We start from the raw sequence: 13,294 nt of genomic DNA, 5'->3' as shown, positions 1-13,294 counted from the left end.
GTAGTCCCAGCAACACCAATCCTCTAGCTGTCTTCCTCTGCCTCTAGGTGTCTCCTTTTGAAACAGTTATTACTCACAAACAATAAGTAGCCATTTTGGTGACAAAGTTCCTTTGATCTCCATGTTCTCATGGAGGTCAATTTTCCAAGATTTTTCCTTAATTGTATTTATTTATCTTCCAGATTCTTATGTCCTGTTGATATCTTTAATATTCCATAAATTTGAAACAGAGTGTCAGGCTGCCTTGAAACAGAGTGTCAGGCTGCCTATCAAGGAAGGAATACACCTTGACTTCATTTGAAAATAAAGAAAAGTACTTTTACTAGGTACATCTGGATTGCAGCAGTATTAAGTTGAATCTGAGACAAAATATGGCTAACAATCTATAACCCTCCTATTTCTCCCTCCTCTTCCCCAAGAGGTCATCAGGTCTGGTCCAATGCCAGCTCCTTCTTGGGGTCCCATGGTAATCTTCTTCCGCAGGTCTCTGGCTGTCAATCATATCAGGAATACAATGTCCGTTAGAGTTCGGGCTCAAACATTCCTGTTGAATTCAAAACATTAATCTCCCCTCCCCCCCTTAATTATGTCAGACCGACACTCTTAAAGGGCCCTCTCTACTTAAATTGAATCCAAGAGCTATTTACATTAGAAATAAAATCCCATGCTATCTAACAACTGAATATAAGGAATACAAAGAGATATGAAGATTGGAGTGGAGGCTGACATTCGGCCCTCCTGCAACAAGGACGTCAGTCCTAGAAAGAAAAAGAGAAAAGTTAGGGTTTGTCAGGATATTTTTTATAGAATTGAGCTATCTTTTCTGAAGCACGAACATCTTCTTTGTTCACCCATTCAGCTTGGGACAAAGGGAAGTGCTTCCAAGCAATGAGATATTGAATTTTATTTCTATATTTTCTTGAATCCAAGATTTCTTTTACTTCAAAATGTTGTTCGCCCTCTATGAGAATTGGTATAGGAGGGGGTGTATGGTTCGCACGGAAACTAGACGTGTGTTCTGGTTTCAGCAAGCTTACATGGAAAACGGGGTGAATTCTTCTAAGTGTTTTTGGTAATTCTAGCTGTACAGTCACGGGGTTGATGATTTTCACTATGGGGAAAGGCCCCACATATTTAGGTCCCAGTTTTTTAGATTTTTGAGTGGTTTGTAAATATTTGGTGGAGAGATAAACTCTATTTCCAACTTGGTATTTGTTTTCAGGGGATCTTTTTTTATCTGCTTGTTTTTTATGTGCACGGTGAGCGTCATCGATCGCCTTGCGAGTAATTTTCCATGTGCTCTGTATTTGATCTATCCATTCTGACAAGGAGGAAACCGTGGTTTTTTCCTTTGGAAGTTCCGAAATGGGAACAAAATCTTGGCCTGAAGTTATTTTAAAAGGAGTAAATCCCGTGCTACTATGAATTGAGTTATTGTAGGCGACTTCAGCAAAAGGTAGTAGGTCTGCCCAATTGTCTTGTTCATAGTTAATGTAACAACGTAAATATTGCTCTAGTACGGAGTTCGAGCGTTTACAGCTTCCATTAGTCTGGGGATGATGGGAGGAGCTTAATCCTTGGGCGGAGCCAATCAGTCACAAAAATTCTTTCCAAAATTTGAGAAGTGAATTGAACTCCTCGATCTGAGATGATGCATTCAGGAACTCCGTGGAGTCTATAAATGTGTTGTACAAATAACTTTGCCAGAGTCTTTGAGGAGGGTATTTTTGAACATGGAATAAAATGGACTTGTTTGGAGAAAAGGTCTGTGACTACCCAGATTACAGTATTGCCTGCACTTTCGGGTAGCTCCACTATGAAATCCATGGATATTTCTTTCCATGGAGCTCCTGGCCGGGCTACTGTTTGAAGTAGTCCAGGAGGTTTTCCTGGAGGCCTTTTAGATGATGCGCAAACAGAGCAAATTGAGATATACGATTGAATGTCCTTTTTAAGACTTGGCCACCAAAATTGTCTTTTAAGAAGATGCAAGGTTTTCACAAATCCAAAATGTCCTGCCATTTTGGTATCATGGCATCGTTGTAGGATGGTTTCTCTGAGTGATAGAGGAACATATAGTTTCGTTCCAATCCAAGCTAGTCCATTCCGGAGCGTGCATTCATGCGAATGCGTCAAGAACCAGGCATCGGAGTTCAAAGCTTCCTTAAACAATTTAGTTAGTTCATGTGGCAATGATGACTCGATTTTGGTATGGCTTCGAGTTATAGCTGGAGCTGCTAACTGTTGAATGGGAAGTATTGGGCGAACCACCTCGGAACGTGTACCATTGTATTGGGGCAAACGTGAAAAGCATCTGCCAAAAAGTTTTTCCCTTCAGGAATGTAATGTAAGCTGAAATTAAAGCGGTTAAAATATTGAGCCCAACGGACTTGTTTAGGTGAAAGTTTTCTAGGAGTTTTAAGCGCTTCTAAATTTTTGTGATCAGTCCAAACTTCAAAAGGATGATTAGAACATTCTAAGAATTGTCTCCATGTGTGAAGAGCCCAATGAACTGCAAATGCTTCTTTTTCCCAAATAGCCCACCGTCTTTCAGTTTCAGTCAATTTTCGAGAAGTGAAAGCACAGGGTTGTAGTTTACCATCAGAATTGTTTTGGAGTAAAACGGCTCCGACTGCCACATCACTAGCATCTGCTTGTATCACAAAAGGAACATCCATGTCGGGGTGTTTTAAAATAGGTTCAGCGGCAAATAGTCGTTTTAATTTTTCAAACGCTGCTTGACATTCCATTGTCCATTCGAGAGGTAATGATGGTTTGGGTTTTGTATTTCCTTTAGTTTTTAAGAGGTTGGTGATTGGCAAAGCAATTTGAGCAAAAGAGGGGATGAATTGACGATAAAAGTTTGCAAACCCCAAAAAACTTTGTAGCTGTTTGCGTGTGCGTGGGGGGGCCCATTCCAAGACAGCTTTCACTTTCTCTGGGTCCATTTCTAATCCATCTGCTGATATGCGGTACCCTAAGTAGTCTATTTTTGTTTGATGGAAATCACATTTGGATAGCTTGCAATACAGTTCTGCAGACAATAACTTTTTGAGAACAGCTCTTACTAGTTTAATATGTTCTTCCATTGTTTCTGTATAGATAAGTATGTCGTCAAGGTAGACAAGAACCCCTTTAAACAAATGTGATGGAGTATTTCATTTATCAGTTGCATGAAAACTCCGGGCGCCCCCTGCAGTCCAAACAGCAGTACTCGAAACTGGAAACACCCTAGCGGACAGTTGAAAGCGGTTTTCCATTCATCCCCCTCCTTTATACGAACTCTGTAGTAAGCCTCTCGTAGGTCCAATTTGGTGAAAAACTTTCCTTTCGCTAGATGCGCTAACATATCTTTCATGAGCAGCATGGGGTATACGTTTTCAGCGCACACCGCGTTAAGGTTTCTATAGTCAACAATAAGACGAAAAGAGCCATCTTTCTTTTCTCGGAACATCACTGGTGCGGCCACACGAGGCCTAGCCGGTTGGATAAACCCCCGCTCTAAGTTTTTGTCTATGAATTTAGGTAACTCCCCCAATTCTTTTTGGGTCATGGGATAAGCTTTTGGTTTTGGAAGCTTTACCCCTGGAAGTATGTCTATTGCACAGTCAGTAGGCCTATGGGGAGGTAGAACATCTGATGCTTTCTCACTAAAGACTTCTCACAAGTCCCAGTATTCCTTAGGTATCCTCTCCTCCCCTTCTATCCGCTCGATCATTGCCCCCATCACGTCATGGGACATGGACACGGTAGATCCCTCCTTGGTTTCTCTTTTCTCCCCCTTTTGTGTCCTAGAGCGAAAACGTAAGACTCCTGTCTTCCAGTTAATATGGGGGTTCCACTTCCGCAGCCATGACAACCCTAGCAACAGGGGTTGGTCCATCCCTGGGGCTACTATGAAGTTTAGGATCTCTCGATGGTCTCCCATTATCATTTCTATGGGTTCTGTTACAAAATGGGCGGGTCCTCCCCCTGCCACAGAACCATCCAACTGGGCAAAGGCTATGGGCCTACGTAGTGTTCTCAGTTTTAGTTCCATTTTCTCTACTACTTCGGGACTGATCATGCACCTAGTACACCCAGAGTCTAGAAGCGCTAGCATTTCCCCCTTATTACCCGAAGAGGGGACGTGCAGGTTGACCGGGATGATCAAGGGACCCCGTGTCCAACTCACCAGAAGATCTTCAACGGACTCTGACGTGGTTTTGCTGTCATCGGATTCGGTCAGTGTTTCACGCTCCTCCCTGATGGGAGTGGCCTTCTTGGCGGCGCCTTCTCCCACCTTTGCTGGCTTTCGCACCTTAGTAGCTGGTTTCACTGATTCCTTTTCACCACCAGGGGTCGACTTAGGCACCAGCTTCACCCAACAGTCGGCTGCTCGGTGGCCTTCTTTTCCACATCTGTAGCACGCAGTCAAGTGTTGCCTCCCACTCTCTGACGTAAGAGCGTCCTTAGGGAGGCCTCTAGGGGCATGGGCAGGGTATGGCCTTCCATTGTGCTCTCTTCTGCCACGATCCTTCACTAGCTCGATTTCCATCTCCGCTGCCAGGGTGTACCAGCCGTACAACGTAGTTGGAGAGGCCCGTGCCCGGCACAATTCATAGAGATTTCCATTCAGACCATCTTTGTAAATGTCCACAAGGGTCACCTCCGACCATCCTCTCATCAGGGGAACCAGATCACTGAACTCCTGGTTGTAATCCGCCACCGGTCTCCTCCCTTGCCTGATGGTTTTCATCCGGCCTTTGGCCTTCTGCTCCGCCAGGGGGTCCTCGAACCTCCTCCTCAGTGCAGTCATAAAATGCTCATAGTTTTGCAGTAAGGGGGAGTGGTTGGTATATAGTGACACAAACCATGCAGCTGCTCTTCCTGTTAGGTTTTGGGTCACAGCTCTAACTTGTGCTGCCTGTGACCAATAATCTTCCCCCCAGTCTATCATGTGGTTATTCACTATCGCCAGGAACAGTCCTAGCTCCTTGGCATTTCCATCGAATTTCTCTGATATGGGGGGGATTTTTGGCTTTTTCCTTCTCCTGCGCAGCCTCACTTGGTCAGCAGGTGGCATGCGCCCTCCATCCAATTCAGCTGCCTCTGGGAAGGGGTTTTCTGGCTCTGGGCCTTCCGAAATCTCCATGCCCTGGGAAACTCCTCCAGCAGGCCCCTTTGTAATTTCTTCCTCCTCTTCTCCCTCCCACCTGGAGGACTGAATAGGGGATTCATACCTTTGGTGAGCAGCTTGCCTTACTTTCACTTCACGAAAAAGACGCAATGCCTCTTCCAACTGGAGGCTGTCTCTGATTTTCTGCTCCTCCATTCACTCGGAAAAACTGCGTGGTTTCCCCTTTCTCCTTGTAGTTACTCCAGAGGGAGGTTCTTTGAAGTCTGGTAGCCTCCTCTCTTCTTCCAGTTGCAATTTCTCCAGCTCAGGGTTAAAACTGACAGAAGAAATACCTCCGGTCGCCTCCCCCAGTTCAGCAGCTGGCTGGCTTCCCATCAAATTTTTCCTGTCAACCCCCTCGGTATTTTGGTTAAAATCCTGGTTGGTCGACATGCTGTGAGATTCAACTTAATGTCAGGCTGCCTCTGATTATATCTAGGAAACAATACACTTGACTTCATTTGAAAATAAAGAAAAGTACTTTTACTAGGTACATCTGGATTGCAGCAGTATTAAGTTGAATCTGAGACAAAATATGGCTAACAATCTATAACCCTCCTATTTCTCCCTCCTCTTCCCCAAGAGGTCATCAGGTCTGGTCCAATGCCAGCTCCTTCCCGGGGTCCCGTGGTAATCTTCTTCCGCAAGCTGTCAATCATATCAGGAATGCAATGTCTGTTAGAGTTCGGGCTCAAACATTCCTGTTGAATTCAAAACATTAATCTCCCCTCCCCCCCTTAATTATGTCAGACCGACACTCTTAAAGGGCCCTCTCTACTTAAATTGAATCCAAGAGCTATTTACATTAGAAATAAAATCCCATGCTATCTAACAACTGAATATAAGGAATACAAAGAGATATGAAGATTGGAGTGGAGGCTGACACAGAGGGATTTGAGATATTCGCATAAAAAACAGTTCAATAGCTTCTTTTACTTTTTTCTCCTATTTCTTTAGTTTCCAATATAAGCCGTTAAGACTTCCAATAATCTCCAAAGCATTGTTTAGCTGGAAAAAATTTATTTTCCTTTTCTTTATTTAAATGGGGCTCTGCTTCCATTCCAAGCGCTATCTTCTCTCTTTCACTTCCCGAATGTGTATTCTCCAAATTGACTTTCACTTTCACTTGTTATTCAATTAGCCTCCAATCTACAAGTTCTCCCCTGGGCAGGGGAATATTGGTGCAAGGCTTGTGCCTATTTTAAATTCTTATTTTTTCTTCATGAGATCATCACTCACCCGACTTCAACAATTTGTTTCTTGATGCTTCTTCCTCCTGCCTGCTCTTGTAGCCGCCGCGGCTTTGGTGCAGCTGCCATGATGGACTATGGCGCTGCATTCCTCCCCGCTAGGTTGGGGAAAAAGGTCCAGAGCTATGGGGAGTTTGCCATCTCCCTGTTCATTCCGGCAGCTCCCCCACTCTTCGCTGCCCCTTCGAGGCAGCTATGGTCCAATTCAAAGTTCGGACAGACCCCCTGGGCAGGGGGGATATCGGCGCAAACCCTGAAGACATCGGAGTTTGCGACCGTCTCGGCTGCGATGCTGGCCACGCCTCGTATTTAGCCAGTTCTATCCGGTTCAGGCGAACTGGTAGCAGTGGTGGAAGGCTCCAGCCACCCGCCCAAACGTCATCACATCCCATTTTTGATGCTCTGTGCATGTGTGGAAGGTCCTGTGAATGCATGGAGGTGGCACGCACGCTCACATTTGTGAACAAGTAGCAAAGGTAAGTGAATATCACCCCGATAGCATGTTTCCCCATAAATATGACCTCTGAAAGTCCTAGCTTGATTTTTACACGTGCGCCCAATATGAGCCCTACCCCCAAAATAAGCCCTAATTAAGATCCCACACACTCCAGGGTACACAGGTAAAAATTAAGTTTGGGTGGGGATGGGTGGGATGGAGTGCCCTACTACTTACCTTCGGACCACTGCAGCCAGGCCTCGCACAACCAACACCTGTCTTGTCAGCGGCCCATTTCTTCTGCAGCTGGCAAGGCTTTCCTGAAGGCCTCTACCTTGATCCAGAGCTCTATTATCGGCTGCAGAGGCCTTCAGGAAAGCTTTGTGAGCCACAGAAGAAGTTCATGAAGGCCTCTGACAGTTTTCACTCTGACAGTTTTCAGGCCAGGAATGCACACAAGTGAGGTGAGTCAGTGGACGACACCCTGCCCCCCCAAAAAATATATAAGACAGGGTCTTATTTTGGGGAAAACATGGCATACGTGTGCGTGTGTGTGATCACCATATTTAAAATTGGTACCCTTTCAATATCTGGCCTCCGGTTCTTCTTCTCATGCAGACATGGGGAAGCAATTGAATACATATGTTCAATTGAGGTGATGTTCCAATTGCTGATGTTTTTATCAACATAATCTTCAATAGTTTTTTCTTCATCTTCAATTTCCTCTTTGATGGACAGCTGAATGGAGCAGTAAAGTATTAAAATAATATTACTTAATAATGTAAGAATTCCATAAGGAAGGAAGAAAAACAGATTGTTTTTATGATTAAACGGAATAAAGCAAGCTGGGATTATGTGGTAGGATGGGACAATGGGAGAGGTCATATGTTTGTATCATTCTATCTGTAGGTCATCTTGTACATTCATTCCAAGAAGGGCTGTTGAGTGCCCCTACCCTATGAGGCTAAAGGAGTAGGAACCCCTATATTATAGAATACAAATAAATAAATAATTAACAAAGTTTTCAGATTTCCATGTTACGTTTTGCTTAGATCCTGATAAAACTTTTTCTATCCTATTTTTTACAATATTACAGGATCCCATCTTCTGAAGGAATATTTTTAAGTTAAATGGACAATTATATTTCAATCACATTAAGCATTTGCTTATCTGAACTTGCATATTTTTATCTTACTTAGAATAGAATAAGCTGGAAGGGACCTTGGAGGTCTTCTATTCCAGCCCCCTGCTCAAGCAAGAGAACCTATACCAATTTAGATAAGTGACTGTCTAGACTCTTCTTAAAAACCTTTAGAGATAAAGTGCCCACAATTTCTGAAGGCAAGCTGTTCCACTGGTTAATTGTCCTCACTGTTAGGAAGTTTCTCCTTAATTCCAAATTGCTTCTCTCTTTGATTAGTTTCCAACTACTTAATATCTTCATAATTTTTATTGATAAGAAATTATTATCTCCAATTAAGATAATGCCTACAGTTTCCTTGATTCGTATTCAGGTAATTCTTTCTTCAGTTTCCAAAAGGAATCAAGAAACTGCTTTATTCTATGACAAGTCTTTTGGCATTGCCGAAGAATCAAAGAATCAACAGAAACACACTATCACACTGGTTCTTATACCTTCATGGATCTAACTTTAAAATAAATCACCATAAGGGCAAAGGTGTTTTTTTTAATTTCCCAATATTGACATTACAAATATTTGATGTTCACTTCAATGATCACTCTGAATCCCTGTTTTAACTACAACTTTGGGCCGCTGGTGGCTCAGGCTGATAAGACAGTCTGTTATTAAACACAGCTGCTTGCAATTACTGCAGGCTCGAGTCCCACCAGGCCCAAGGTTGACTCAGCCTTCCATCCTTTATAAGGAGGACCCAGATTGTTGGGGGCAATATGACATTGTATATAATATGCAAATGAATGAAGACTATTGCTAACATAGTGTAAGCCGCCCTGAGTCTTCGGAGAAGGGCGGGATATAAATGCAAAAAAAAACACCTTGTTAGATAAGCCACAAACAAATCATAATACAACTTAGGGCAATATGTGAATTTGGCAAATGTTACCTTCTACCAGAATCTGCTGAACCCACTGAAATAGTAGACCAGCTTTTCTTAGCCTTGTGCCCTCCAAAGATGCTGAACTTAAAGCTGGCATAGCACTGAAATTGACACATGAAACTACATATATAAACATACCAGTAACTGGGGATCCCGATTTTCATCCATAGGACTAAGCCCAGTTATTATTTCGAGTAATACCTGGAAATAGGTGAAAATAATTAAGTGAAATAGATGTCACAGGTTTTCATCAAATATCACTGTACAACAATCAATGTAAAAAAGTTACTATTTTATTTCATTGAGGGACACTCAATTACCTTAACAACAAAGTGAGTGAGCTTTGATACAATTCTATAAAGACTTAGTTTATAACTACTGATCAAAAGTGTACTACTGAATATATGAATAAACTGCATTTTCAAAATCTCTGTATGGCTATCAATAGACCCAGGATTACATCAGAAACTTTTTCAAATTCTACATTTCATGGAAGGGGATTTGAAGCCTTCTCACAATGAACAAATATTTAAATAAGTAAATATTTGATACCTGCCTGAAAAAGAAATAGATATTATTGGACTACTGCATCCCCTCTGACTACTAGAAGTCAGCTTCTTAGAAAAAACTCTGTCTTGAGATATAATAATGGGCAATTCCCACTAAATCCCATTCATGACTTTCTTAGTGAAGAAAAATGAAGTCTGTCTTCAAAAGCAGAGCAATTCAACAACAACTGAGACACTGGCATTACAGGAAACCTGGAGTTAAATTTAGTTGTGCTAAACTGACCATCCCAAAGTTGGAAAACAAGATACAGTTTGTAAGCTAACAATAATTTTTCATTAGGCAAGATAGCTTAGGGAACAGAAAGGGAAAACAACCCTCATTTACTGACTTATTTTAAAAAATAGCAACTTACCACGCCAAAACTGAAAATATCCGATTTAGGAGTAATCTCCCCTCTTAATGCCTCTGGAGCCATATAAGCTGCTGTCCCAACTATTCTATCTGTTAGAATAGTGTGTGTAAATCTTACCGATGCCCTTGCAAGCCCAAAGTCAGAAAGTTTTGGTACAAATGTTTCTGTTAGTAAGATATTTGCACTGGGGAAAAAAATAGTAAACTAAAAGTTATTTTTTGCCCTCTCCCTGAAAGAGAGGCAATATATCAAACAGAAATAACAACTGGTTAAATCCAAATGGTGAGAACCTTTCTGGAATTCATTTCACAAGGAACTCAAAGGAAAGGGGTAAATCTTACAGCCTTTTTATTCTATTGCCACCCTTTAGAATGCTTTTCACAGAAATTAATTTTACAGGTTCTACCTTTTAATATCTCGATGAATGTGGTTATTTTCATGCAAGAAGGAGATTCCATTTGATGTTCCGTACGCAATGTTGCATCTTGTTTCCCATGGTATTGGTGAAGAGTTGTCCTTTATAAACAGGGAGAGTAGAAAAATCTCAGCACTTTATTGGGATCATTTACAGTAGTTTATTCAATAAAATTAGACTAACAAAAGAAGAAAAACAAAGTTGAGAGCATTCCATTCCCAAGAACAAGCAGCGCTGACCGATTAAAGCTACAATAACTTCTGCTATTTGTTTTTAAGATGAGCTGCAGCTTATAAATTTGAATCTTATTTTTTTATGTCAGTGATTCTATGAATTGAAAGATCATATTTGACAATTTGGAAAAGAAGTATATTTCTATCTCATTTTTATATATTATATAAATTATATAATTAATTCTTATAATAGATAATATAATTATATATTATAAACTTCCAATCTTTAAAGTTTATCCTTAATTTGTTCAATTAGTATTAGCAGGATTAGTAGTCACTAGTCAAAGAAAACTGGTTATGTTATAATGAACTTTTTGACTACAGAATTTATGAATTACAATACAGGTAGTCCTCAAGTTACAACTACAACTAAGCCCAAAGTTTATGTTGATAAGTGAGATATTTGTTAAGTTAATTTTCCCCATTTTACAACCTTTCTTGCCTCAGTTGTAAATGAATTTGGTTTTCCCATTGACTTTGCTTGTCAGAAGGTCACAAAAATTGATCACATGATCTTGGGACACAGCTACGATCATAAATATGAACCAGTTGCCAACCATCTGAATTTTGATAACATGACCATGGTGTTGCTGGAATGGTCATAACTGTGGAAAATGGTCATGTCATTTTTTTCAGTGCCACTGTAATTTTGAACAGTTGCTAAACAAACTGTTGTAAGTCGAGGACTACCTGTATTTTATATCCAGTAAAAGAAAATTTGGAAATACATTAAAAAGTCTACTTTATGAAAAACAATAAAATATACTTTAGTATTACAGGAATAATATGGCTAAGATATGTACCTTTCTCACTAATTTCAATAACACTAAATAAAGAGCAGAACTCTTTATTAAAGTTAAATTGTTAAAGTATTAAAGAGACATTGTGGTTTATTTTTTGAAAAGAACAGTGAGAAATCAAATTTTGCAAGTTGCATTTCAGAAAAACATGAAAATAGGAGAACAGGAGCTGAAGGTTTTGAAAGAGATTCCTCCCAAGATGTTAAGGGATAGAAAGGACTTTACATTTTTTACACAAGAACTTAAGAAATACCAGATTCAATTTAGATGGGAGGTTCCAGTTGGTTTGACAGTGTATTATCAAGGAAGGAGATATCGTATTGATACAGTGCTTAAGGCCAAAGATTTTCTTTCCACCGCGCTGAAACTTGAAGTAGAAATAATAGAGAAAAGAATTCAAGAGACTCAAATGGGTGTGGAAGCTGAGGTGATTCCAGTGATGTTACCATCTGAGGAACAACCACAAGAACAAAGACTGACGAGGGGAGCTCTTAAGCGTAAAGAAAAGGAGCAACAAACTCAAAGTAAAATTCAGGATTCTGCTACAGAAGCGGTGGGAGGAGCACGGCCGAAGATACGGGAGGACGATCTTCAGCTGATCGCTCAAAAGCTTCAGCAGGCCAGTAATGGCAAATAAAATCTTGACTTGGAATGTCAATGGTTTGAATTCAGCTCAGAAGAGAAGAAAAATATTTCATTATTTGAAACAATTTAGAAATGATGTAATTTGCTTACAAGAAACGCATATTAAACTATCAGATCAAAAGTACTTAATAAACTCAAAGTTAGGTAAACATTTTATTGCCTCTGCTTTGGACAAAAAACATGGCATAGTGGTTTATTTGAGAAAAGATATACCAGCCAAGTTAATAGAGGCAGATATTCACGGAAGATATATTGCTATTGAACTTACAATAGAAATAAAAAAGACCCTTTTGTTTGCTATATATGCACCTAATCAGCAACAAGAAAAATTTTATAGACTGTTGTATGATAAATTGATTCTATGGGATTATAAATCGTGTATTATATTGGGAGATTGGAATGGAGTAATAGATACACGAAAGGACAAGAGAACTTTTTCTAAGAAGATACCTGCACATGCAAAGCTGCCTAAATCCTTTTTTGACATGATAGAAGATTTTGAGTTGAGAGATGTATGGAGACTGCGGAATTTGGAGGAAAGAGACTATACTTTTTTCTCTGATAGGCATCAATCCTTCTCACGTATTGATTTTATTTTAATTTCTAATGATTTGCTTTTTAAGGTGAAGAAAACTAAGATATTTCCAAGATGTTTGTCTGATCATAGTCCTGTTTGGATGGAATTGCAATATGGAAAAGAAGGTAGAAGAACTTGGAGATTAAATGAAAATTTGTTTAGATATCAGGATAATGTAAATCAATGTAAAAAGCAGATGAAAGAATTTTTTGATCATAATTTGAATAACGAAACATCGATAGAAATGGTTTGGGACGCCAGTAAAGCTTTTATGAGAGGTGTATTAATATATATTAATAATAGACAGAGAAATAAGCAACAAAGACAGTGTAGGTATCTAGAAGAGGAAATTTATAAGAAGCAACAATTATTAATACATAACCCACATGATCAAAAACTTAAAGATGCAATAAAGTTATTACAGAATCAATTTAATATGATAATAGCTGATCAGGTGGCAACAAATATACAATATGCCAAACATAATACTTTTTGTAATGCAAATAGACCTGGTAGGTAGTTAGCATATACCTTAAGGAAAAGACAAAAACAACGTACTATAGAAAAAATAGAATATAAAGGTAAAGAGAGATACCAACAGGATAAAATTAAAAAAGCTTTTTTAGAATATTATACAAATTTATATCTTAAAGATAATATATTGAACAGGGATATTGATAATTATTTGAAGGAATATAAGGTTAAAAATTGGATGAACTGAATCGGCCTATAACTTCTGAAGAAATTATTTTGGTAATTAAACAATTAAAAATGGGGAAA

General features: G+C 39.8%; 2 protein-coding genes across 2 annotated transcripts in view; one reads left to right on the top strand and one right to left on the bottom strand.

Annotated features, from left to right (window-relative positions):
* Window positions 1-13,294, top strand: part of TWF1 (twinfilin actin binding protein 1) — an 84,334-nt gene that overhangs the window by 53,043 nt on the left and 17,997 nt on the right.
* Window positions 738-13,294, bottom strand: part of IRAK4 (interleukin 1 receptor associated kinase 4) — a 30,145-nt gene continuing 17,588 nt past the window's right edge. Inside the window, 5 exon segments of the mRNA XM_058190133.1 lie at window positions 738-758; window positions 7,424-7,582; window positions 9,061-9,123; window positions 9,845-10,028; window positions 10,251-10,360. Coding sequence (XP_058046116.1) covers window positions 753-758; window positions 7,424-7,582; window positions 9,061-9,123; window positions 9,845-10,028; window positions 10,251-10,360 — 522 coding nt within the window. The 3' untranslated portion in view covers window positions 738-752.

This window comes from Ahaetulla prasina, chromosome 7 (genome assembly GCF_028640845.1).
Source record: "Ahaetulla prasina isolate Xishuangbanna chromosome 7, ASM2864084v1, whole genome shotgun sequence".
Taxonomy (NCBI): domain Eukaryota; kingdom Metazoa; phylum Chordata; class Lepidosauria; order Squamata; family Colubridae; genus Ahaetulla; species Ahaetulla prasina.
The sequence above is the reverse complement of the archived record's forward strand: the minus strand, read 5'-3'. Positions and strand labels throughout refer to the sequence as shown.